The following is a 27,932-nucleotide window of genomic DNA, read 5'->3' as shown; positions in this document are numbered from 1 at the left end:
TGGCACCTTAAAGCTACTACACCAGTGTTCCCATATGAGAAAATCAATTACTCCCTCAGGTTAATCTTATTGCTGTTCCAAAAAAATTTCATTTATTCTAAACAATGTTCATTGTGAAGTTTTGCAGATACAAATGTTGCTACTGAAAGACATTGAAGAAAAAGCTACAAAACAATATTACAAATATTTGCCAATACTATCCAAATGAAGTTTTTATATGCATTAAACCCCCAACCCAACCAAAAAAGAAAAAGAAAAAGAAAAAGAAAAAGAAAAATAGTGGTTCTAATCTCTGGTTTTTTTTTTTTTTTTTGGATATAAATTCTGAATGCACCAAGTAACCAAAGGGTATTAAAAAATAAAATTAAAAATAAAAAAATAAAAAGCATACGTACTATTTGAGCTATTTATTTATTTAAGATTTTCTTAGTGTCACAAATGTTAGACCAATCTCATAAAAAAGCCCTCCGGATTGTCCTCGCAGCAACACGAGACATCAACTTTCCGGTCAGATCAACCGGCAAACGAAGTACCTGCTGCTGTAAATCTGCTGGGAGCTGCCAAATATACCAGAGCAAATGTTACATCTTAAAATGGGATAAAAGGCTTGTCTCTGTCGTTTTACTGAATAAATAAAAAAATTAAAAAAAGCAAAAAATCTAAAACAAGATGTAAAGGAAGCTAAAGAAAAATAGGACTGCAACAATGGCATGCCCCCCCCCCCCCCCAAGTCCAATCTGACCAATGGGCAGTCTTAGGGTTAATTTCATTGACATAATAGCATTTGGCTTCTTGTAGCCAAATTGCTACCCGAGGTAAACAGAAATTTTTCTCAGGGAGCCGAGCTAAGTGTAAAAACATTAAGTTATTTTTTCGAAAATGATATAATTATTTATTTAACTGTAATAAAAAAAATTAATAAGAAAAATCAATAGAACTATGTTAGTTATTTCTTAACACTTATCTCAATTACTTAATACAATTTTTGGGCTACATAATTAGGATCTTAGTATATAAATTTATTAGTTTGTCATTTTAAGGCATTTTTAAAAACAATATACATTATAGGAATACTCATAAATTGGAGAACTATTAAATTTATTTATTTATTTTTTTTGAAAAACCTAAGGAGCCCATGGCCTGTCTTGACCCACCCTTAGCTTCGTCCATGGCTTCATTTTGATGTATACTTAAAGTAAATGTGTCGATGCTCACAATTAATATACTAAAAAAGGGTGGCACAAATGCAGAATTTCTGTAAATTTCATGGATGGATAGGTCAATTATATAAATGTCTATATGCTTTGATTCTTACCTCGAGTATAACAGAAAGAAGAGGTAGTATTTCCTGAACAGATGCAAATTGGTAAAGGACTAGTGAGGCTTCTTCCCCAGAGTTCCTTCTCTGACTCTTGTATGGATTGGCTTCCTCAACTCCCTACAAGGTAAGCAATTAATGAGCATATATTTGCAAGATTAGAACATTATATATCAAACAAAACCACAAACATTTTACCTTCGCTATATACTTCACAAAAGAGTTCAGGATTAAGGATTTACCTCTCTGAGATATCACATAATTCAAGTTCTTTGTAAGGTACTCTTTATTTTTTTTATTTTAACAAATAAGCTAGCAGGCGTTCATGTTTTCCCTCAATTTTTCACAGTCCTGTCAGAGATAAATAGTACTTTTTGTGCAATTCCCAGTGGAAAGTAAGTCCTTGCATCTTATTGGTAAAAATTAATACTTGAAATTCAATAGATCCCTAGTTTTCTTCTTTTTCTTTTTGTGAAATAACTAAAATGAATGGAATTTTTTAGAATATCACATTATGATTTATAAATTAAAATTCCCAGCTTGAGATAACTAGTATCATGGCCACTAGTAGGACCATGTAACAGGTTGAGAACAATTGCTCTCTCTCTCTCATGCACACACATACATGCAAGCATGCATGCTTCTGTGCTTGTGAATATCCAATCAGTAACCACCACCAAAGTCATGCATTAAACTACATCAGAAACTTGGGCACCTTGCTTATTCTCATCAAATGTCCTTAAATCATTGCAATACCAAGCGAGCAAAGGCTCTTACCGTGTTAGAGCTTTCATTCTTTGGAACCCCTGACAACAATAGCACAAGCCTTTGGAATGTTCTCAAGTTCGTGATATCCTCCTCCGTCATTGAAGAGGAAGATAGGGAAGCAGCAAATGGTAGGCCTGCAGTTGCTGCAGACGTTATACAATCCACAGTTGCTAGGCCAAGTGCATCCAAACCCTATAATTATTTGAAGAAACATCAGGAATACAAGAAGCAACTACAAGAAGAAGATAAAAGGGTGAGAAACATTTACTTTGTGACTTCATTAAATTGTATAGATGCTTGATCGTTAGTAAATCAATGTATTGTGGAATACATGAATGGTGACCGCACAATTAATTCTACAGGGAAAGATCTATCATGGCTGATGGCACAAGTGATCTAGTAGCCCATTTTTACCTTTCTTGATTTCCTTTTTCTTTCTTCTTCTTTTTTTTTAATTTTTTTTTTCAAAGTGCCTTGTTATTGTACAGGAAATTACGTAAAGTAGTCTATATGGAAGTCATGGAAAAAAGTGTCTTATGACCTTTTACATTTGCAAAAGTTAATCATTTGTATGTATTGCAATGGGTGATACGAGGGTACTTCTATTTGCACACCACATTTTGTCTTAGTTCATACCATTTGTGCCATTTGGATATCAACTCCCGAAAAAAAAAAAAAAAAAAAATCAAAATTTCAGATATCAACTTCCGAATAAAAATAAGTTGTTTGGATTGGATATCAACCACTGAACAATATTTATATTTGAGCAATTCATTTTTGTTCCGAAGTTGATATCCGAGAGGCAAAATTTTGTGAATAGAGAATATATGTATTGTGCAAATAGAACCATCTGTGATACCATCACGTACAAAGAAGACAATTCCACTATTGACCAAGATCGTTAAGTGTGCCAGGCTCATGGCAGATTGACCCTCACAATTTCTTAGTGTCTACGATTTTGGTGATTGTTGAAGCTATGTTGCTTGGAACATGGATTGTTCCAATACGTGAAATGGGAAAGTGCCACATGCTCTAAAATGTGATACGATGGGATAGACTTGTAGATATAACACTTCAGAATTTAAGGTAATTCTAGAGTAATTTTCCTTTAACTATTAGGCATTCAACAATATGTAGTTAGTAAAACATTTTTATGAGTACAATGACCCATTTTTTATGTTTTGTCTTATGAAAACTTAACTCACATTAGATTTTAGTTCATTATATTTAATTTTTTTCCTCTTAAGGAAACATTTAAGGAAATATATTGGAAGAAAACTTTTGGGATCACTTCGGATCACTAAATTTACTGTTTTGGAATGGAAGTGTACCATGTTTCGAAATGTGCATACCAATACGTAATTCGCTAGGGTTTTATCCTTTTTTGGTAACATAGTGTTGAAGACACTGAAAAATATACCTTAGCAAATTCTTGAAGAAGTATTTCTCTTACAAATGCACCCTGCAATGTTTCCAATCAGATTTGAGGTTATTATCATGATTCAGTCTACAATCAATTATGAAAAGGAACATTTAAACTCAATAATACCTTCTCAGTTAATGTGAAAGAAAGGATTTGCTTGACCATCATCCTGGAATCACTATCTTCTACTTGCTTCTTCTCTGTTCTGGCACGAAGAGACTGTCATAAGAGCATATTAGGGTCTGAGAAAATTAATTGATGTGATCAGAAACCACAAAAAGAAACATACGGTTGGAAAGGACGCATGAAAATATAGAATCTTTGCATAGAATATTCAAACAAATTTTCAAGAAAATCAATGATTGTTGTGAGCAATTTGTAGCTCAAACAATTTTCACACAGGTGGTCTACCGCAAAATCAAGATTAACACCATCTATGGTACTTCACGGAAAGTGAATGAGAATCTAGAATTCATCATGTCAACAAATTACCTCATTATAAGTTTAATTTTAAGACCATATTTCTGACCCATGTTATGCTGCCAATAACAAAAGAGTGAGCTGAATTTTTAACACGGCATATTGGTTGAACCAGATTGAACTGTATTTATCTATCTATCTAGATACATATTTCTTCTTGTTCTTCCATTTGTTCTTGAAAGTTAAGTTTGTCAAGGCTAGTGAGAAAATAAGTCAAGATAGCAAGAGAATGATGTCTAGTAATAAACCAAATTAAAGAACCACGGATGGAACTGAATTGTGAAAGAAGGATTTACGTAGACAAACTCAACTAGTTGCAATACAATGCTTCATGAAATCGAGCATATTCATAAAACAGAACCAAACAAGCCTCACATCTTGTCTAACGAAATGGAAGGTCCCGTTTTAAGACATTAAGACTACTGCTATCCAGTTATTTTCTCCTTTAGTTGCCCCTTCTCCTTCACAGATTAAAATAGTTAGAATATGAGCATGAATTTCAATGCTGAAAAATGAAAAGTAAGGGCCATGAAACAACCAAGTCCTTTTCAATGAACATATAGTTTCCTATTAAGTTATACTTTTCTCATGAAATTTTTGTGGATTCCTATTAACACATGAACCAGTCCATTCAACAGTCTTAGCAAAGATTGATGCAAAATATAAGAAGCTCAAGGAAAAGTAAATTCAAAGAAGTGGCAATATTTGAAAAGTGACATGATTTCAAAGAAATAATAATAGGAACCATTCATAATCATGTTTCTAGTATTATTTGAGTCTTATTTTATGATTAGTTTATATTTTCTAGAATTTTTAGGTCAAGGGTATTTTGGTAAATTTCATATTTGCTGATATGAGTTGTAGGGGTAACCCATGGGTCGTCTTGTGGGTCAAGTTACTTAATTGGGTTTTATTTATGCTTCTTATTTGGTCTTGGATTAGTTTTAGAAGTCAAAGATATTGTAATAGTTTCTCTTTTTTTTTTTATTTTTTATTATAGTTGGTTTAGGAAGTCTCCTAATTTTATATAAAGTCATGTAATGCTAATAATTTAATAAAATTGATATTTTATAAAAATTTGACAGCTTTGAAGCTTCTTTATGGATTGTATGATGCAATCAAACTCTAGGTATGATGCGTATGGAATCTAGGTGCGATGCCTAGACCTATCTTCTTCTTTTTCTCACCCTCAAATCAACCCTAATCCCTTCCTCTACCTATTAGCCTTCAATTTAACCCTTAAAACCCTAAAGTACTCACTATTTAGGCCATCAAATAACCTATGTTTTCAAAATCTAGCGTTGTCCCTACTTGTCTCGCATCGAAGACTCAAATGGAAATTTCATGGGAAATGTATGACTCATTTGATATTTTCCCTAGTTCCTAATTAGCACCCCATCAATTATTTTGGACCCTCAATTTTTTAGATTTTTTTTTTATTATAATAATAACTTCAAATGAAATTGTTAAAAAGGACATTAATAATTTTGGGACACCCAATCTCACAATTAAACTCACACACCTACTACATCATGAGTTAGGGTTTATGAGAGCATCCACCTCCATCACTACCCATCCATCTTCTCCAAATCCAACCTTCAAAACCTTCCCACCCTCAAAACCTCGAAAACCCTTTGGCAGCAATATTCCGGCGGTAACAGGTGACAACTATTTGATTACCTACACTTCTTCGGCAATGACAATGAGTAAAAGTTTTTCCAGCAACTACAACTCCATAAGACGAGAGGAGTACAACAATAAAAGTTCAGAGGAAGTTCATAATTTTGATGGTGTTCTTAGTTCAAAGGAGATTGGCCTTATAAGGGTAAGTTTCTTGAAAAAAAATGACAAAAATAATAAAAACTCTTTATCATTTTTTCGGGACTGAACTTCCAAACATATGACCGAAATTCAGGAACACAGGGAACATGTAACTGAACATTTATTTTCTTAGGTCATGAACAAGTATGTGAAGTTGAAGTAGTAATTACATTCGTGGGTTTTGTTAGGGTTTTGGGGGGAGAGATTTTTTTGGGTGTGGGGGTGTGCATTCAATTGAATGGGTGAAATGTTTTCACAAGTATAATTTTGGTATTATTTGGGTGGAGAAATTTTTTTTAAGGGTTTTAGAATTTATAAGTGGGGGTTGAAAAAAATGGAGGGTCCAAAATAATTGATGGGGTACTAATAGTAGCACTCTTACTAAATACTAAGTTCATAACTTTGAGAATAGCCAGCTTACTACTATTTTTTTTTTTCATGGGGGCACCACCTCTACTTCTACTGGAAAAGCACAGTCCATATAGAAAAGCTTTAATAGAGGCAACAAAATTTCATATTTTTTTTGGCATGAAACCCTTCAGCTGGAAGTAAATAAAGTCGAACAGAAATTAATAAAATAATATAAGAGATTAAAAAAAATTGATATTTTACCTCTGTAAGCAGAGACTCTAAACGATCTATCCTGAACACACCATCCTATTTCAGAAAAACAATGTGAATCAGAATTAAGGTTTGATAAAGTAGAAATTGAGTATGTGTACAGCTCTGGTTTAGTGACGGGCATGGACATACATGGAACACAACTCGAGTTGGTGCAAAGAATAAAGACAATTTGTGGATATACCTTATAAAGGAGAGCTTGTAAAGAAGCCTTCAGCTTGGGTGAACTGTCAGTTAGCACTTTTCTGGCAATCCACGGGTATGTACTACCCAAAACTTTGTAATTTGGGTCAAAGCCGATGGCAATGCCTTCTAAAACAGCAAGGCTGGAATGTATCATAAAACTTTTCTTGAGCATATTATATTAAGAATTATGGCAAGAAAAAAAAGGAAACCTGAAGTTATTCAACAAGTCCAATCAAGAATAGGCCAAGAGAATTATCTGACTATCACAAACATTAATCCAACACATAGATAGGTATATGCATGCACCAGTACAAGAGAATGGTACCTTCGAATAACAAGAGAAAAATATGAAGGTATTTGGAATTTGAACTTGTACCTACAAAATAAAAGAATCAAACATAATTCAAACATGGAAAGGCTCAAAAATAGTAACAAGGGCAACAGGTGTGTACTCCACAAGAAGATGAAAACCTCTTCTTTGAACAACAACAATGCTCTAAAAAATTTGCATCACACAATTTGCATGTTTTAAAACTTCAACATTTTACTGGCACCAAGACTTTGAATGTGTCAATGAAGATTTCATTTTCTATTATTCTATAATTCTTCTTTTTATATTGTTTGTTAAGGATTACATGGTCAACTAAGACATTCTTGCCCCAAGAAGAACAACATAAACTTGGGAAGAGAACTAACGCCACAGCATTTGACTATCTTAACGCTTATATAATTTTATATTTGTTCATCCAACATTTCACAAGCACTATGCTTGTGAAAGGAATCATATGCACAGTGGACTACAAGTCTCATATTCTTAACTCTTAAGAATGTCTTCTTAATTTCAATTCTATGGACTTATCACATAAAATAACACAAAGAAAACATGATAATGAAACTTGCCCTTTTATTATTAATTAAATGAAAAGAGTGTTTTACAAAATTATCCCATCCACGTCTCCAAGATTGGCTTTTAGGCTAGGTTACACGGACTCAGATACGGGTATCGGGTACGGATGCGTATCTAAGAGTCGGACACTTCAAAATTAAAAATTAAGGATACGTGGATATGTATCCAAATTTGGATACGGGTACGGGGATACGTTAAATAGCTTTTTTTTTAAAAAATATTTATAATATGAAGATGAGTTATATTATATAAATAACAAATAAAAATTATTTTAGATATAAAATAAATTATATTATACATGATAAAATAAGTTATTTTTATTTTAGATATAAAAATTATATTATTTATGATATATTATATTATATAATTTTTTTTTGGATGAATAATATTAAATATTATTATATTAATGAAATTTATATTATATACTAATATAATACATATTATTATATTAATGAAATTTGTATTATATACTAATATAATATAAAGAAAGAGAGAAGCAAATAGACAGAGAGAACAGAAAAGAAAATAGAGGGAGATCGAGAGAAGAGAAAAGAGAAGAAAGAAGTCGGCGACCGAGAGAGAGAGTAGAGGGAGATCGAGATCGAGAGACGAAAGGAGAGGAAGAGAGATCGACAGATCGAGAGAGGAGAGAGAAGACAGAGAAGGAGATCGCGAGAAGACAGAGCAGGAGATGGAGATCGAGCATCGAGCATGTCGAAGCAGTCGAAGCAACGACCGATGTCTTCGTCGTTTCGACAGGCGAGCAGGTTCTCTCTCTCTCCCTCTTTCATTTCTTTTGCTTTTTGTAAAGAGCCGTGTCCGAGAGAGAACACGCGAATCCGACATAGATCCCACACCCGCACCCGTGTCGTGTCGACACGGGTACTTCGCCCCAAAGTGCCGACTCCATGTAACACAGCTTTTAAGGCACAACACTAACAAGGACTTCTACATGTAGTCATTATCATGATTGCCACTACTTTGGTATCCTAGGGCTGGGAGCAGGTACTAGCCATTACCTATGGCACTCATGCTATTTTTTGTTCCTCTTTTGTTTTTTTGTCCTTTTGCTTCCCTTGCCTCAGAGGAGTTCTCCATAGTCCTTGGCATGTTGCTCTTTATCCTATATTCCTCTACGAAAAAAATGTATGGATGATCTTACTTAGGAATGTCACCACAGCCTCAGTAAAACCAAACAAATAGAGCATGTATCCTTCAAACGTTTACATTAGTTACCCTCATAAGGTCCAAAACAATACCCTGAACCGAAGAAGAAAATTATCATTTAACCAACCACAAGAAACATCCAAGGTAGCACATGAACCTATTTGTTCAGTGCAGTGCTAAATTAAGTTGCAAATATATACCAGTGCATCAAAGCACCTTACATGGTGGTTCCCAAATTTCCTAGAAGATCTCCAAAGCTTATATTGCGGACACCTTTGGCAACAGCATTTTTGAACACTCCTACAGAGAAACTTCCTATATCAGTACTACCAGAGACACAGAATAAATATATTCCCACTAGAAATAAAATCAAAAAACAAAAAGTCTTCACTAATGTAAACTCCTTGTTTATAAACAGTTATTGAAGACAAAAACCTGTTAATGCCTTTGTAACAGCATCCTTGTCTGCCGTTGGTGGAAGAAGCCTGTGGAGTTTATTAAGTAACCCAGTCATACAAATGCTATCACCCCTAAAATTAATTTTTTAAGCAATTGAAGGGAAAGATAATCATGATACCCAAGAGTGACAAAGTCCGTGGCCAAGGCATCATAATCACGATTTACAAGATGGAGACAAGCTTCAATAAAACCGTCACGAAGTTCTTGTTTGAATTCACCCATCATACCAAAATCTGGGGTAAAGATACAAAAGTTAGTTGTGTGATGTATAGAACATACTGATACAATAATCAGTTATCAAACATAAGCACAACAAAGCAGTATTGATAAATGAAACGAAATAAAATCATAGCCAAGAAAGATGCAACAAGGATTTGCAAAAAAAAAAAAAAAAAAAAAGCAATCTAAGGGATTGTAAGCAAAACATCACCCTAACCAAGCATTTTTTCCCCTAAATTGGTGCAAAGCTAGTTCAATATTTTTATTGGCTTTCATAAGTTTTGCAAATTAATCCAATGACACTCTTAAACCTGTTAAAATTTCTAAGAAGATAGGTGATAGGACTTCCAAAAACAATGTTTTGTTGTTTCACTTTGGTACTTGTTCATCAGCAAGTGTTGGCATGGTATGGCTAACTGGTAAACTCGAGTCTTTCAAAATCTCATGGGACAGAAAATACTTGCCATTTTGTTTCCATAGATTAAAACACAAGTTTATCATCTGGCATTTTCACAAAACAAACCAAGCCATAGCAAAACATTAAAACAGTGTTTGATTTGCTGGAATGATTTAAGGCAGAAATGGAATGACTGTTCCTTGGCCTTCCAATGGAATGGGCATTCTCCTAAATTGGTGAATGGTAATTCCATTTCCAATGTCAATTCTTTTTGTTTACCTAACCAAACATGAGAATAAGTATTCCGATGGAGTGATCATTTCATTACAGTGAACCAAACACTACATAAGAGTAATCCAGCGATAATAAAAATAATGTGATTGATGTCATTTGTAAAACCACTAGAATTTAGCAATACTAGAATAAGAAATACACTCATTTTCAATTGCGATGATAAAATGTGAAGGATTCTGTACTATCTCTTTTACTTCCCTGCTTATTTTTGTAATTTTTTTTACTCTTTTACTTGATTCAGAAATGACTAAAAGGTATATAAGATTTAACTTGTGTAAAAGAACCAGTATATAAATCGAATGAAATTGACAAAAAAAATGCCACTTTATATGCCAAATCATGCAGCATAATTTAAAAGGTACCTAAATAGGCTAATTTTCCATCACTGCTTTGAAAAAGGTTTCCCGGGTGTGGATCAGCATGATAGAACCCACATTCGAGAAGTTGATTAAATGAGCAGTATACCCCTACCTGTGCAGGACCAGAAAAATATTTATCTTCAGTAACTGTGCAAATATAATATAGGCCGCATATCATATTTATTTAAATTCCAGCGAGAAGATTTTTGTTCCCGCAAACTGACCTCAACTAAATAAATATCCTTCACTTCTGACAACTTTTTCCCCTACATACCATGAAATTGGTAAATAACATGAGCAAAAAGTTTTAAATTATATAAATAATGGGATGTAATTGTGAGAATGTGTTCTAATGTGTTCTCCTTTTTCCTTGTAGGATTAGGAATAAGTGTCATATATCTATTTGACTTCTATATCTCAGTAATGTATTCATATAGGATTAGGATTAGGAATTAGTGGTGCTCTATATAAATGATGTATTCTTTGTTCAATCTATTAAGATCTAATATACAGTTTCATTGAGAAAACTTACATGGTATCAGAGCTAGGTTCGAAACCCTAGCTGCTTCGCTTGTCGCCATCGTGGTTCTTCTGGTTCGTGATCAGCCCTAAGTGGTGATATTCTCGTTTGTCTGGGTCATCACCATCAGCCCTCTCCGATTCGACTGATTTGCCACCATCGGAGTCGCGACCTTTCTCTTCCCAGACTCGCTAAGGTTTGAAACCCTAGCCCTCTCTGGTTCATCTCGCGAAGGCCTCTCTCTTCCTCGCGACCTCTGTCTGATTCGATTTACAACTATCTACTTCGGCTCTCTGGTTCGGCTGCCTCTCTCTGATTCGTTTCTCAGCCTCAGTCTCTCTCTCTCTCTCTCTCTCTCTCTCTGTGCTTTAAACTTGGGTATTTCTTTAAAAAAAAAAAAAGAAGCCTATTTCAGGATTGTTGCACTAAAGCCCCATGCTTGTCTGTTTATTACAAATTTTGTTTTATTATAATGTCGGACATTAAAATCCAAACCATCAAATGTAAACTCACTGGTGGCAATTATGCCTATTGGTCCAGTGTCATGAAGAATTTTCTTCTTGGTGAAAAAAAATAGGGTTATGTTTCTGGTTCTGTTCCTCGTCCGTCGGACCCGAAGGCGGAAGGGTATCTACTTTCCTGTGACACTTGGGATTGTGATAATGCCCAAGTTTTGACCTGGTTTTATAATTCTGTGGATGACCGTATTGGAATGATGTTTTCCAAGTACAGTATTGCCAAGGAAGTGTGAGATTATTTACTCGGTGTTTATCAGCAGTCCAACTTTGCCAAGCGGTATGAGGTGGAAACAACTATTCAGAGTGCTCGTCAGCAGGATCAAACTATTCAGGACTTCTATATCGAGATGACCGGTCTCTGGGATCAGTTGGCTCTTATGGAACCACCTAGTCTCAAGATACTGGACGCTTATATTGAGTTTCGTGAGCAAAGTCGTTTAGTGCAATTCTTAACGGCTCTCTCTCCTTAGTGCGAGGCTATCCGAGGTGGCATCCTTCACCGATCTCCTCTTCCATCTGTGGATGCTATTGTTCGTGAGCTCCTCTCCGAGGAAACCCGACTTAAGACAGCCGGTTAGCCTCTACCTCCTTCTGTCTTCTTGGCCCCTGCCAAGCCTCCTTTGTTATCGACCCCACCTCCTCATCAGCTTCAGGCCTCTACGAAACCCAAGAAAGGACCATTAGGGCCAGATGAGTGTGCTTTCTGCCATCAGAGGGGTCATTGGAAGAACAACTGTCCCAAGAAGGGACGTCAGCCTGCTCCGTCTTCTCAGACACAGTTCCGCGGTCCTACGTCGGGTACTTTCTAACCTCCCGCCGTTTATACTGCTTCTACTCCAGCTCCCGATCCTGACTTGGCTTCCTTGAGTGCTCAGGTTGCACAACTTCAGCATATCCTGTCCACCACTTAGCCATCCCCATCTGTCTCTGCTCTTACCTCTCGTCATTCAGGTTTGCTTGGGTCCTCTTCAGGTATCCCTTCTTCTGTCTGGCTTTTTGATTCTGGTGCCTCTCATCATATGACTCCTCACATTTCCTTACTTCAAAACTGTATTCCCCCACCCGTTCATATTACTATTAATACTGCTAATGGGTCTGGTATGTCTGTTTTGTCTATTGGGTCTGTCTTGCCATCTGCCATGTCTGCTGTTACTATTCCTTCTGTTCTTTATGTCCCTCAGTTATCTGTCAGATTATTATCTATCAGTCAACTTGGTGTGTCTGGTTTTGATGTTATATTTTCCTCTTCTGTTTGTTGTGTGCAGGATCGGGTGTCCAAGAAGCAGATTGGGACCAGCCGTAGAGTTGGAGATCTATATGTGGTTGAAAGCTTGCATCTCCCCTTATCCACTTCTCTAGCTGCACTTTCCTCGTTTCAGTTAAATTCTCAGTCAAGTCAGTTTTACTTATGGCATTCTTGCCTCGGTCATTTGTCTGTTGATCGCTTACGATCTTTAACTCAGTCAGGGTTGTTGGGTAAAGTTTCTCCAAGTCAAATAGATATATGACACTTATTCCTAATCCTACAAGGAAAAAGGAGAACACATTAGAATACATTCTTACGGTTCTCTTGAGCGCTACAAAGCTCGTCTGGTGGCCAAAGGTTTCTCCCAGGAGTATGGTATTGATTATGAGGAGACATTTGCTCCTGTTGCCAAGATGACTACTGTCCGTACTTTGATCTCTGTCGCTGCTGTTCGTTCTTGGCCTCTTTCTCAGATGGGTGTTAAGAATGCTTTTCTTAATGGCCATCTCACCGAGCAAGTTTACATGCGCCCTCCCCCTGGTCTTCACCATTCCTCTGGCCAGGTTTGTCGTCTTCGGCATGCTCTATATGGTCTGAAGCAATCTCCTCGTGCTTGGTATGATCGCTTTCAGACTGCTATTACCGAGCTTGGGTTTTATCCTTCTGCTTCCGACTCTGCTTTATTTCTAAGATATACCTCGACTGGTTTTGTTGCTCTCTTACTATATGTAGATGATATGATCATCACTGGCTCTGACTCTTCTGTCATCTATGAGGTCAAGCAACATCTCTTTCGCACCTTCGAAAAGAAGGATCTGGGACCATTGCGGTATTTTCTTGGCATTGAGGTAGCTTCTTCTGCCAAGGGTTACTTTCTGTCCCAGGCTAAGTATGCCAACAAGGTTATCCATCGTGCCGGACTTACTGACACTAAGCTTTCTGATACCCCCATTGAGTTTAATATAAAGCTCAACACTACTGATGGTGTTCCTGTAGATGATCCTACGTTATATCGCGAGCTTGTGGGTTGCTTAGTCTATCTAACAGTTACTCGCCCTGATCTTGCCTATGCTGTCTGTAAGATAAATTGATAGAGAGAAAGAGAGAGAATAAATTGTGTATTGATTGATATATATTGATGTATTACAAGATTGTTGTGTATATTGATATTTTGTTATGTTTACAATGATCAAATATATAGAAGAGAAGAAGGTAGTAGGTGAAGTGGTAGGGGATGAAGTGGAGGTGGTAGTGGTAGGTTAGGTGAGGAGGTGAGTGTGTGTGGTAGGTAGTAGTGGGTTAGGTTTAGTGGGTTTAACAGCCCCCCTCAAACTCAAGGAGGTTAGACACAAACCAACTTGAGTTTGGAGAGAGTTACAAAACAGAAAAATAAACTGATAAATAAAATAAAACAGGATAGGAGACACGGTATGGTCGTGTCAGACCGTTGTAGCAGACAGTTTACGGGGTCATGTCGGACCGTTGAAGCAGACACTGTGTGGTCGTGTCAGATGTAGAAGACAGTTTACGGGGTCATGTCGGACCGTTGTAGCAGGACAGTTTACGGGGTCATGTCGGACCGTTGTAGAAGACAGTTTACGGGGTCATGTCGGACCGATGTAGCAGGACAGTTTACGGGGTCATGTCGGACCGATATAGCAGACAGTTTACGGGGTCATGTCGGACCGTTGTAAAAGACAGTTTACGGGGTCATGTCGGACCGATGTAGAAGACAGTTTATGGGGTCATGTCGGACCGATGTAGAAGACAGTTTATGGGGTCATGTCGGACCGTTGGAGCAGCTGACCGGAATCAAATGTCGGGACAGTTTATGGGGTCATGTCGGACCGATGTAGCAGAGGTTGTGGTGGTGCACCAAGGGGGCGACTTAGGGAGTGCGCCATGAGCGACTTATACATGATACTGTATAACCCCCCCTCAAACTCAAATAGGTGTGAAGATAGAAACCTATTTGAGGTTGAAACAAAGGGATTGATAAAGCTGACCGGTGTAGAAGACACTGTATGAGTGTGTATATAGGCTGCCCAAAAGATATGCAGGGATATAGATATCGAGCCCTCAAAAGTCGTGCCCTCAAAAGGTGTGCCCAATCTTTCAAAAGGCGTGCCATCAAAAGGCGTGCCCGATGCATCAAAAGGCGTGCCAGAGGCACGTGAGTGCTTTGGGTGGCGTGCCCGTTTGTCTGGCGTCAAGAGGCGCGCGATGCGCGTGGCTGCCTCGGCTATTTAACCAAGATGAAGCCTGAGGCCGAGGCAGAAGCAAAAAACCTGCGAAATCCTCTGTAAAACTCTTCGTTGTGCTGAGAGAGAGAGGCTGTAACACTGTTGTGCTGAGAGAGAGAGTCTGTAACACTCTGTTGCGAGAGAAAATGGCTTCGTCGTCCCGTGGTCTGCTGACTCTCTTTCCCGACCTCAACGAGTCAACAAGAGAGATAACGGGTGCGGTGGCCAGTGAACCTCAACCAAACACCACTGGGTTTGCTCCGTTGAACTTTCCGATGCAGGCGGTGGAGCAAAAAATGGCAGTGCAAACGGATGTGGAGGCTAATCAGTATACTTTGAAGGCATGTGTGGAGTCCATGACGGCGGTCACAAACTTGTCGCACCGGCTGCAGAGTAGGACAAATGAGGTGCAGCAATTAAACGCCCAACTGGCTCTGCTCCAACGCATGTATAAGGATGCGCGAGCAGAGATAAGCGTGCTAAGGGCAGAAAACAAGGAGCTGAAGCGGAAGGCCACCGTGATGTTCCGATTTGGAGGTCCGCCATATGCTGCAGTGGAGGAGCAGGGGGTAGTGATCGTACCCAGTGGAGTGGGAAACACGGAGGCAGCACCGGCAAGGGCCGTCCAGGACGGAGGCAAGAAGAAGAGACCTGCAGCAGAGTAGAGAAGAAAAATCCTACTGTGGGTGTGGTGGTTTTGTTTTTTTGTTTTTTTTTTTTTTTGTTGTTTTTTTTTTTGGATGTAAAATGGTGAACGGGGGGAGCCCCTGACATGAATAAAATGAGTTTGGTGTGCAGGTTTGCTCTCTCTTCTTCTTTTTTTTTTTTTTTTGTTTGTTTTTTTTTTGTACCCATGGTCGCTGGAGAGAAGGCTATTGTGAGAGTGTTGTGTTTGAGCGAGTCCGACCACGAAAGGAAAAGTAATCAAAAGATATATACTAATGAAAAAGAATCAAAAGATATATATGTGAAAATAAAGCAGAATATATATATACATATATGGATTTATTTATTTAGTTTGTTTTTGTTTTTTTGTTTTTTTTTTTTTGTTTTTTTTTTTTTGAAGGAAAGTGGAGAGATTAAAAAAAAAGAAAGAAATCAAAAAAAAGAAAAGAAAGGAAACCAGTGGGGAACATGGGTGGGAAAAAGAAATAAATAAAAAAAAAAAAAGAAGAAGGGGTTTGGACTGCGTAATTAAATAAGTTGGAGATGATGGGTTATATGGGGAACAAGCCCATGTGAATGGAATGATGAAAGTTAACGATGATGCATGCCATGCCATTATTTTATTTATTTATTTATTTATTTTTTTAAATTGTAAAGTGGGTCACATGGGAGACCCGTGAGTTTGTCAGTGTGTATGTGTGTGTGTGTAAGGGGTGGCTATCCCAGTGCCTCACCTCCAACTTGCGTATTTTATTCACTCATGTACCTTTCAGGCTCTCCATCAAACCGAGCAGCCCAAAACTGTCCCGCATGTGTGTCGTGCGACTCTCGTGAACTCCAACCCAACGCCATGTTAGACTAAAAGCTTGTGACTGGTTGTTTTCATTGATGAGGGAGAGAGGACTTGTCAGCCATCGCCTCGATGGCGGAGGCGGAGAAGCGACTGGGGCTACGGGTGGTGGAGGCGAAGATGCCGGCGGCGGAGAAGTCGGAGTACCCAAAGGCGTGCTCGAGCGGGAACTGGACTTTGGAGTCCGGAGCCGATGATGTGGTTCGGGCCGGCCTAGTTGGCTGTGAAGGAGTAACAGTAGCAGGTGGAGGAGGAATGGATCGGGTGGGGGTGGTGTGTTTGTAGGTGAAGTGGAGGTGGTAGTGGTGTAGTGGGTTAGGTTTAGTGGAGTAGGTGAGGTGGTAGTGGTGTAGGTGAAGGTAAATTCTAACAGCCCCCCGCAAACTCAAGGGTGATTAGTCAATTTGTTTCTGCCCCTCGCTCTACACATTGGGCTACTTTGCTTCGGGTTCTTCGCTATCTTCGCAGTACTATCTTTCAGGGCTTGCTATTCTCTTCTACTTTTTCCTTAGACTTGGTGGCTTATGCTGATGCTGATTGGGCTGGTGATGTTAATGATCGTAAATCTACTTCTGATTTCTATATGTTTCTTGGCGATTCCCTAATTTCTTGGAAAAGCAAGAAACAGACCGTTGTTGCCCGTTCTACTGCCGAAGCTGAGTATCGTGCTATGGCTCATGCTACTGCTGAAGCTGTCTGGCTTCGTAGTCTCTTATCTGAGTTGGGCGTCCCTCAGTCTTCCCCGACTTCTCTCTATTGTGACAACCGAAGTGCTATTCAAATTGCTCATAACACTGTCTTCCATGAACGGACAAAACATATTGAGATTGATTGTCACTTCGTCCGACAGCATCTGCAGTCTGGCGTTATCTCGCTTATTTTTGTCTCTTCGGCTCTACAACGTGCTGACTTCTTCACCAAGACTCACACCATTGCTTGGTTTCGGTTTTTTCTTGACAAACTCTCAGTGTTTTCTGTTAAAACACCTTGAGTTTGAGCGGGGGTGTGAGAATGTGTTCTAATGTGTTCTCCTTTTTCCTTGTAGGATTAGGAATAAGTGTCATATATCTATTTGACTTCTATATCTCAGTAATGCATTCATATAGGATTAGGATTAGGATTAGGAATTAGTGGTGCTCTATATAAATGATGTATTCTTTGTTTAATCTATTAAGATCTAATATACAGTTTCGTTCAGAAAACTTACAGTAATAAGCTTCTTCAAGAAAGAATGCATTTTAATGACCACTTAAATGATTACATAAGGCCTAATATGAGGCACATCTCAGTAGGATTGCTTTCATTGCACTTCTTATAACTATCAATCACAGCATGCCAGATAAACTCCGACTTTTTCCATATATATGATAGGAATTTTGAACAAAGTAAATTGTTCTGATATGTACTTGCAGAAGTCAGAAAAAATGAGTATGCATAATTAATTGCCCTATTTTTAGGCATCAATAATGTAGAAGTGTGGTGCATGTAATTTAATCTTTGGTGAATTGCTCTTTTGCAATCTTTAGATCCCATCGCAAAAAACAAGAAAGAAGAGGAGTACATCAATTTTAAGCCATATATAAAATTCAATCAAGGTAGAGATAGTACTAGGGATGAAATTTGCAACAAATCTTCTCTTCAAATCTGCATGATGATTTTATTTTTACTTTTTATTTTTTTGTAAACTTTTTTGAAAAAGCAGGTGACACCAGCCTTTTCTAGAATACTTTTAGAGTTGTCCAACTCTTATCTGGGCAACAATCACCTAGCAAACAACATACCAAGCTGTAGAGCCAAATGATAATTGAAACTCATTATTGTTTCTGGAATTTGATTCCACAGTCATCCCCAAGTAAACAAAAACTGAGAATAGACGAACATGAAATAGCAATACCTCCACCCATTGCATAGTGAGGACCCTACGAGTTGTTTGTGCCACATACATATCTGGAACAAAAACATCTCGCAGACCACCATATAGCTCCCTGCTTTTACATAATGGTCAGAGTCAGAACTTCTAACCATACTACTTCTCCAAACATTGTAGATATATATAACTGAAATTGACCCTACCCTCAGTAGTGGTTTGAACTCTAGTAACGGTCTAGACCAAAGGAACAACAATGGGACTTAAATGTAAATATAAAGGAAAAAATCGCAAAACAGCTCCTTCTAGAACATATCCAAAATGTATAGTTGGAAGTATCTGGAGTTGTGTTGATTAGCAGAATAAGAATTCATTCACAAAAAGAACAAGTGTAAAAAGAATTCAATCCAAGGAAACTTAAGATAAAATTTGGTTTAGTAAAAAGCATTCAACATCCTTAATAGATTCAATGTCTTGGCTCACTTTATCAAATTTAATTTCAGCAGCTTGTATCAATGTCCTCTGCATACAATTTAGATGCAATATTCTCAAAACAAATTCAACATGGGAATGACATACCATGAGGTCTAGCTCGAATGGTAAGTCCCCAATTGTACAACCAGGAGATCTTAGGTTCGAGCCCCTACTTCTTCCGATATGTGAGGCTAGCGGGTGGTCACACATATCCGGGTTTTAGCCCAGGTCTCACTGAAGGTGGGGCTTGGGGGGTTCCTCGTAAATATGGGCATGAGATGATTGTATTGGGTATTGAACTTTATTCACTTTCTGTCCTTCAAATTGGCTAATAATTTAATTGCCCAATTCCAGATGTATTAAATCCTTGGTGGTGATTCTTTCAGAATAGAAAATGATCTTTCATTATTTACATTAACAGGAGCAATGTTCATATAATCCATGCAATAGTCTTATCCCATAATCAAAGCCCTATCAACATAACAAAATCCCTACATGTTCATAAAACTATGATCAGATGAAGCGGCTAAGCATATGTATATATTGGGAGTCATACTACATACTTCATGCATCACAGGAAACAGGGAACTTTTTCCCCTTTATTTCTAGTGAGGAGGTTTCCAGGACTTCACACTAACTAATCCCAGGATGCTTGCAAGGCATCTGCCAATACACAACAAGGCAGGATCCTTTGCAACTGTTCTACCCCTTGGATTTGGTTGGAAGTTTAGAACACTTGCTGTGTGCCAAATGGGGGAAACTCTAACACCTATGAGATTGTAGCCATCCGAAGTCACACTCCAGATAGGTGTTAATAGACAATGAGACTGTACTTCAATTACAAAATAGGTTGGAGAGTAGAGCCTTCAGAAATTAAAAGATTTGGTCACAACACTAAGACAAAAACTGTAATACATATAATACAGTTAGCTTTTACCTAAACTTGAGTCCATTCAATGCTTCTTTCTTGTAGTCCATCTCCTGCATTCAATGTGATTACCTGTATTCAATATAGAGCACTAAGAATATTCCTTTTGAAGGGGGAGAGAAAGAAGATTTTTAGTGTGCTCTACAACTAAGTGTACACCATTTAAATCTTCAAGTGAGATGCAATTTCTAGACATAAAGGAAACAAATTATCAGGAAGATGATGAATGAACAAAGAAAACAAAAAACTGCACTTGACATCACCATTTCTCAACCCAGTAGCCAGGAGGAGTCTGCCTCCTTTGAGTGGCCAAATACGCGAGTTTGGATTATTGGATTGGCAGATTTTGAGCACAAGTCTATGGCATGCCAGCAAGATATGTTGAGCAAAACAAGTTTGTAGAGGATCAAAAGATTAATATAATTTATGTTCGAATTATTATCCAGAGTAACATCAGTTTAAAATCAGTGCAGTAAAAATCAGAGTGGAAATGGATTGAAGCAATAAAACAAAATATTTAGGGTAAATTACAAATACACCCCCTAAGGTTTGCTTAAAATACGAATTGCCCCCTGTGGTTTGGAAAATTACAAATATCTTCCTGTTAGAATTTTTTATTTAACAGAATTACTTGAAAAAGTGAAATTTCTAACTGTTTACCTATACAATAATAAAATTATATGAATTATTAATTGAAATAAAATTTTAATATTATTAAAAACTCTTAATTAACTTGATGATTTATTAATAAAAGGACCTATTTGTTGTGAAATTAAAAACGTTAGGGGGCATAATGTAATTTCTACAATCACATGAGGTAATTTGTAATTTAAGTAAACCTCAGGAGGTGTGTTTGTAATTTACCCAAATATTTAATAAGAAATTAATGTGGTTGCAATAATTTATTGAAGGTAAGAACTTAGGATTAGATAATCTAAAATGGTCAAACATGTGCAATAAAGACCAACAAATGTGCCAAGTGGAAGACAATAGGAAGGCAAATCAAACATGGGTAGATAAAGGCAGGCAGAATCATCGAGTTTATGGTTCTATATTGAGCTATATGGCTGAATGGATTTATATAGTCAATCCCAAGATGGCTGGAATTAAGGCTTCGTTGGGTGGTAGTATTATTAGGGGCAATATTAATAAGTAAACTGCTGTGTCCAAAGCAATACATATTTGAAGAAGAAGTATCCAATGGACTGGTCATGAGACATACTTGGGAACATTGAGACATCAGTGAAGATCAATACATACCCGAAATAGACTTGACGCCCATTCATCAACAACTGCCTGCAAATCGAAGCCATATTTCTTTACAATTGCAGCTAACTCGAAATCAAAAGAAACTGTAAGAATTATGTCCAAGAAACTCACTGGGCAACTCATGATCCCAATGTACCCATCAAATATCATAACCATCAAGGTCCAATATTTTTTTATATTATATTTTAATTCAATTTTCCGTAAGTTTAAGAGAAGTGAGCTCTTGAACCCCTGCCTAGGTCCAACCCAGGAGATAGGAATCCCATTCCTCACTTGTAGCCTAATAAAATGTTGGACGTCTTGTAAACCAAGTTCATTTTGCAACATTTTTTTTTTCCCTTTGTTACATATTGCAACATTACCTGGAGATCGGTGTTGAATTTTCCTGCTCGCCTAACCAACCCCGCAAGAAAACGCAAGATTAATATGTCTAAGGAAATGGCAGCTTGAACTCCAGGCCTCTGGACTTTGACAGCAACAACCTGTCCACTAGGGCGAAGCCTAGCTTGATAGACCTTTAGAGAAAAAATTCAAAAGAATAAAATAGAAAGGAAACTACATGACATAACTTTACAAAACAAACTAATGCCATAATGTCAACTCCCAAATCCTAAGCAACAGAAGTCTACTACCAATTACAAACCTGCCCGAGAGATGCTGCTGCCACTGGCTCTGGTGAGATTTCAGAGAAAAGTTCATCTATTGGTAATCCCAGTTCTTGTTCAATTGTATTAAAAGCAACTTCAGTTGAAAATGGCGATATTTGATCTTGCAACAGTGAAAGCTCATCCAGATATGAAGGTGGTATCAAATCCTACATAAAAGATATTACCAAAAATATGTCAATGAATTTATTTACAAGGCAAAGTAAACGGCACAGTAAAAATAAACACCTAAGTTGGGTGTGCATCATTATTTACACATGTTCACCAGAGTGGGGTTAGAAGCTTGGACGAGAATAGAGAAAGAGATGGCAGGATCCTTCTCTGTAAGGTCTCAAGATCTCTTTATAGAGGCAGATTCTATGAGTCTCCATGAACTTCAGTTAAAAGTTGTCTGGCTTCACCTAGGTCATATTGCCAGAACAAGACATTGCAAGGAGTCATTTTTTCTGTTAGAGGCATTGTTTGGACTCAACCTATTTTAAAGGTTCTTTTTAATTAAATATTACAAGACATTTAATGTGTTACTAATTTCTGTAGACAAAACATGCATTAGGTGTCTAGCATAGGTGATTAGGTTGAGTGCGGAAGTGTTCCAGATTTAAGATATTCAGTGACAATGCAAAGTGTGCTCAAATCCAATCTTAGGTATAACTGCGTGTTCATACTATGTTAATGCACAACACAAGTGTTTCAAATTTAGCCTAAAATGGCATACACTTAATCTTATGCTAAGAAGCACAAAAACACTTCTGAGGACAAAGCGTGTCGTGTCTGACACATCTACAACGTGTCTTAATTGAAAAATCATATCCATAATGTCAGACACTTTACCCACGCTTTTTGAACCCTCTGAACATGTCCCATGTGATGAATTACTCTATAATAACAATGTTTTGCATTCTTCAAAACACAACTTATGCACTCTAAATATGTATTGAAAAATTTGTAAGACGAACACATCACGTTTATTATACTGTTATAGAATTTTTTTGTATTATCTAGAATGTAATTGTTACATAAATGATACATATATAACTTTTTAATATAATTGGAGTTATGTTACATAGTTTTTAAAATTATTTTTGAATAAATTATTCATATATATGATATATAATAAATTTATAAAAATAAAATAAAAAAAGTGTCCTGTGTGCCTCGTGTCCTAAATTTTTTGAAAATCAACGTGTCAACGTGCCCATGTTGTGTCAATGTCATGCCGTGTGTCAGTGTCTATGCTACTTAGGTCTTATGATGGTTCAAAAGGAGTTACTTGGGCAAGACCAGCGTGCTAGAAAACATAAGGTACTTAATTTAACTTAGAAACAGGAAATATAAGCGAAAGTAGTTGTGCAAAAGATGTGTCAACTTACAGCTCTAGATGAGATGGCCTGAGCAATTTTGATGTATGCCTACGAAACAGGAACAAAGAAAAATTGAAAGAGTATTAACAAAAAGAAAAGGTAACAATAGTGTTCAACAATTTATAAAATTATTTGATGAGATGGCACTTCATTTTACAAAAATACAACTGTAAGCACACAAAAAAAAATGTCTATATTTTTATAGAAGAAGCTTTGTACAAATACATTCTATCAAGAACTTTTTGAGTAAGGGAATTCATAGTGTTTTTCACCACTCCATTATGCTGAAAGAGTTATTGCTCAGAAATGACCTCAAATAGACACTGAGATTAAATTGGTGTTTGATGTCACCACACTTACTATGTTATTGCACATATAGCTGAGTATAAGCTCCAAATTGAACTCTTATAATCTAAAAGGTATTATGAAAGTGTAATTATCCTATATGTGACTTAGGACTGAGACTAATTGTTAATCCACTTAAAAAAACATTACTGATCTACCAAAGAAAAATTAAAACATCACTAATCTCTCTGTCATATTTATAAAAAGAAAAATGATATTCATATAGAACTTTTATACAAACATATTACCAGAATGATGTGACAATGGTATTCGTGTGATTAAATGTCATTTAAACAGGTATTTTATCTTAAAATGATAGGTAACAATGCAGTCACATTATTTTGTATACAAATTCACTACTCATATAAAAAAAACCCTGAAAGTAAAATTTCCTTCACCTGCCACTCAATATTCACCTAACTAGTGTCTTAAACTCTGTCAAATTTATACCATCCAGTCCAAATTATTATTACCGGGCAAACCTTCAGTGGCCCCAAGGTTTGGGATGTTTGGCCTTTGTGGGATTCGACTTTGTGACCTCTTGGGTGGAAAGCCAAACCCCTTGGGGTTACCATCCAGTCCAAATTATGAATAAGAACATTATCCGCCAAATAGAATTTGAAAAGAGAAAGGGCAAAAATCAGTTGGACAATAAAGAAGCGCATGTACCACACTTGGCTCAAACCTATATCAAATTTAAATTTGGGTTAAAAAATTACTGAAAAACCTCTCCACTCCTTGACTCAAACTTATATAAAATTGAGTTTTAATCATGTTTTACCCAAATCAACGAAGACTTAAATATTTATTCAAAATTTTCAAAACCATATTGCCACTTTCAAATGTACAACTCTGCCAATATTAAAGCTTTTACTTATGTCCAATAAATTTTAGTCTGTCCATTGGATTGCTTCATATCAAATAAAGCTTCAAATTTGAGTAAAAATTTAAGGGCATCAAAACTTTTTCAAAAATTAACGACTGAGCAACACTTACTGGACCAAGTTGAACTAATATTTTCCTCAACTCCGCAGCTCTAACCTGCAATCAATGAAAAAAACCGAATTTCAAATTATGTGTTACAATCATTAATAATTGATACATAATTGAGTCGTAGTGATTCTGAAACAGAACAACACTGACTGACCTCGAACATTTGCTCGGAGCGCTCGTTGACGCTATCAAGGTATCGCAGCGCAAACCATTTCCCTAGAGTAGCGCCGACTTGGACGACGCGGCGAACAACGACAAGAGGCTTGTTCCGATAAATGGAGGCGATCTTGGAGATGTCGTACTCGGTCAGAGTCTCCACCTCCGAAGTGCTGAGCTCGAAGAGGTACCCTGAGTACTCCGTGAACGCATCCACTTCGCGTACAGCGGCGGACGGCGGCGGAAGAACTTTGATCCTGCGGTGGGACGGCGGGAGGAGGAGGAGGCGGCGGCGGAGAGTGAAGTTGGAATTGGCGGGAAATGGGGTACATGGAGGCAGTACGAGAATCATCGGCGGTGTGTGAGAAATTGGATGTGAGTTTGTCAAGAATTGTAATGTAATGACTGGACTGTCTTTCTTCTTTATCCCTTTTTTGGTTTGCAGTTTTTTGAAAGGCTGGGACGTTCATTGGGGATATTAATCAATAGGAAAATGATTGGTGGCCCTAAAAAAGTTGCCCCTAATACCCCTAATTTCTATTTTTAGAAACTGTTTTTTTTTTTACTTTCTTTTTCTTTTTTTTTTTTTTTTTTTACCTTAAATGGAAATACGGGGCATTCGAGCCCCCTGTTTTCGGGCCCTGAAGCACGGCCGTTATCAATATTTTCGGTGCTGTACATCTTAATTAATTATTATCTATCTATTTATCTTTTATCTATCTATCTATTTATCTATTTATCTATTTATCTTTCTATCTATCTATACTATTATAAAGTGAATACCTCCTATGATGTCTTGAAACTTTTATTTCTTATACTGTCGTGTGCTCACTTTTTAATGCTACCACGTGTCCACTTTTTAATTAAAATATTAAAAAAAAAATTAGATAGATGAATATAGGAGACTTGAACCTTAGACTTATATTAAACCAGGCACACGCGATCCATGTGCAATTTCTTTTTGAATTATAATATGAATTTCATATTATTTTTTCTAATAATATACATATAAATAAAATGAGTAACTATGTACAATGTAATATTTGATATTAACGTATTTGATAAATAAAATACACGTACATTAAAAGATGTACAAATCTTTGCCAAAATACAATATTTACTAATCTTAACTAAAAAATATGTACAACAAAAATTTATATAAAATCTGAATTTAGTAACATGAGACTAAAGATCCTACAAATCTTGCAAAAAAAATATATAAGATATATGTAAAAATTAGTTTGCTAATAATATACATTGATTAAATTAAAATTTTACGTTTTTAAAGTGAGGCATAATTATACATATGCATACTTTAGCTAATACAGTACAATAATTACTTTGGTTTTCTATAAACAAAATTAAAAACTTACATTTTGACATAGATTGACATAGTCTATTTTTTTCTCCAAGGAAACAAATAACATAATGAAACTTTTTATTTTATTTTTTAATTAAGAAAATAAAATGTATACTTAACAGTGTACACACAAAATACAAAAATACAAACCCATACTCTTGGAACACTTACAATAAAAAAAGATTTGATATATACAAATAAAAATAATAATAAGCTATTAACATAAAAAATAAAATAATAAAAGTGCAAAAAAAAAAACAATGTTTTTTTAAAAATAAATTTTAATACTGTTATTTTAAAAAACCAATAGATACCCAAACCTAATACTCTTACAATACTTATAGTAGCCAAAAAAGAAAAAGAATATTTACAATAAAAAAAGATTTGATTTACATAAAAAAAAATAACAATTACAGTGAAATAGATTTGATATAAACTAAGAAAAGTAATAGTCTATTTTTTCCCCTAAGGAAATGAATAACATAATGAAACTTTTTATTTAATTTTTTAATTAAGAAAATAAAATGTATACTTAACAGTGTACACACAAAATATCAAAATATAAACCCATACTCTTGGAACACTTACAATAAAAAAAGATTTGATATATACAAATAAAAATAATAATAAACTATTAATATAAAAAATAAAATAATAAAAATGCAAAAAATAAAAAATAAAAAATAAAAAATAAATTTTAATACTGTTATTTTTAAAAAACAACAGATTTTAAGAATGTTGAATTGTTTTTTTAAACACACACATAAAATTAAGAAAACAAAAAACCAAAAAAAAAAAAAATCACAATTTTTGCTACTAAAAAAAAAACCAAAAAATCACAATTTCTGAACTAACAGAGAACTCAATTGTATATACCAAATATTTGTATATAATAAACGTGATGCTTTCTTAGTTTATGATTGAAATTAATATTATTTATGATTTTAAGTTTGACCAAATCATATCAAAATTCTATTTATCATAACCATCTATTTGCAATCCTACCACACCAGATCAAATCTCTTTTCTTTTCTTCCTCAGAACTCCATTGCAACTGGTGATATGAGAAGATGAACCCAGAAAGTCTAAGAATGACTTCACAATAATAATGACTTCACAATCAACCAATTTCAAAACGCACACACACACAGAAATTGCAAAGTATAGAGGATAAGAGAGAGATCTTGAGTGAAGATCTGGATCACTAAGACCAACTAATAACTTCTCTCAAATCTAACGGTGTCTCACACTCCTATATATATATATATATATATATATGTTGACTCAACCCACAATCTTTATAGAGTTTAAGAACCTCAATGAAGTACTCAAATTAAACTTTTCTGATTCCAAAACCATGAAAGTTGTACTTCTTCAAACTGTTTTGGTCTTGGTCTACCAACATTCCATTGTTCTTGGTTCACTAAGGCTCTCTACTTCGCCTAGGATTTCTCTGGTCAATCGTCGGACTGATTTTACTCCAGCGAATGGAATACGAGGGTTTCGTTAGATTTAGAGTAATTTATCATCGTGTATTGCATTGTGCTAATATTGGCATTATCAACATTACCTAACATTTATAGATTGAAAATGGATTAAACCTTGATACAGGGGAAGAGAACTATAATGAAGATACAGTTGAGATACAAAATACAGTAAACATACACATTCATAACTTACCAAATAGAAACATTCAACCAATCATATATCCACAGGATGCTTTCAGAAGAGAAGTTTGAGAATTTTTTATGCAAAATACAATGAAGTTGTTAAGAACATTTCAGTGAAAATCAGATGCAAATGCAAAATGCAATGATGTTGTAACTGCCTGAGGAGTGGAGACGTGGAGAGTGGGAAGAGGGAAAGTAGATTTGGTTGTTTTAATTTACAATTTTATCCCTAATTAAAACTAATGTAAGTGTAAGAAATTAAGGTCATTTTAGGAAAAATTGGAAAAAATTTATGAGAAGTGGCTTCATGGCATCAAAACCACTGTACCCTTTTAATAATAGAATAGATGAATAAGACTCTTACCATTTCACCACCACACAA

General features: G+C 36.0%; 1 protein-coding gene across 3 annotated transcripts; it reads right to left on the bottom strand.

Moving 5' to 3' along the window:
* Positions 1-60: 60 nt before the first annotated feature.
* LOC114299251 (Protein kinase superfamily protein) lies at positions 61-24,999 on the bottom strand. Of its 3 annotated transcripts, XM_028243950.2 has the most exons (21): positions 24,519-24,999; positions 24,368-24,412; positions 23,036-23,074; positions 21,644-21,814; positions 21,363-21,515; positions 20,992-21,027; positions 19,741-19,784; positions 18,357-18,447; positions 10,644-10,685; positions 10,423-10,531; positions 9,269-9,383; positions 9,127-9,176; positions 8,913-8,991; positions 6,943-6,993; positions 6,616-6,757; positions 6,423-6,467; positions 3,636-3,728; positions 3,507-3,548; positions 2,096-2,278; positions 1,316-1,438; positions 61-557 (listed from the first exon to the last, which is right to left on the bottom strand). In XM_028243950.2, exons 1-21 carry the CDS (start codon positions 24,870-24,872, stop codon positions 453-455), a joined length of 2,112 nt encoding a protein of 703 aa, XP_028099751.2. In that variant the 5' UTR covers positions 24,873-24,999; the 3' UTR covers positions 61-452. The 3 variants fall into 3 exon arrangements, with proteins under 3 accessions (XP_028099751.2, XP_028099753.2, XP_028099752.2); XM_028243952.2 differs by lacking the exon at positions 10,644-10,685; XM_028243951.2 differs by lacking the exon at positions 23,036-23,074 and having other exon boundaries at positions 24,519-24,985.
* Between the last annotated feature and the right edge of the window lie 2,933 nt (positions 25,000-27,932).

This window comes from Camellia sinensis, chromosome 6, assembly GCF_055761805.1.
Source record: "Camellia sinensis isolate YWXY chromosome 6, ASM5576180v1, whole genome shotgun sequence".
Classification (NCBI taxonomy): Eukaryota; Viridiplantae; Streptophyta; class Magnoliopsida; order Ericales; family Theaceae; genus Camellia; species Camellia sinensis.
Note: the sequence above shows the minus strand (reverse complement) of the source record. Positions and strands in the feature narration are given on the sequence as shown.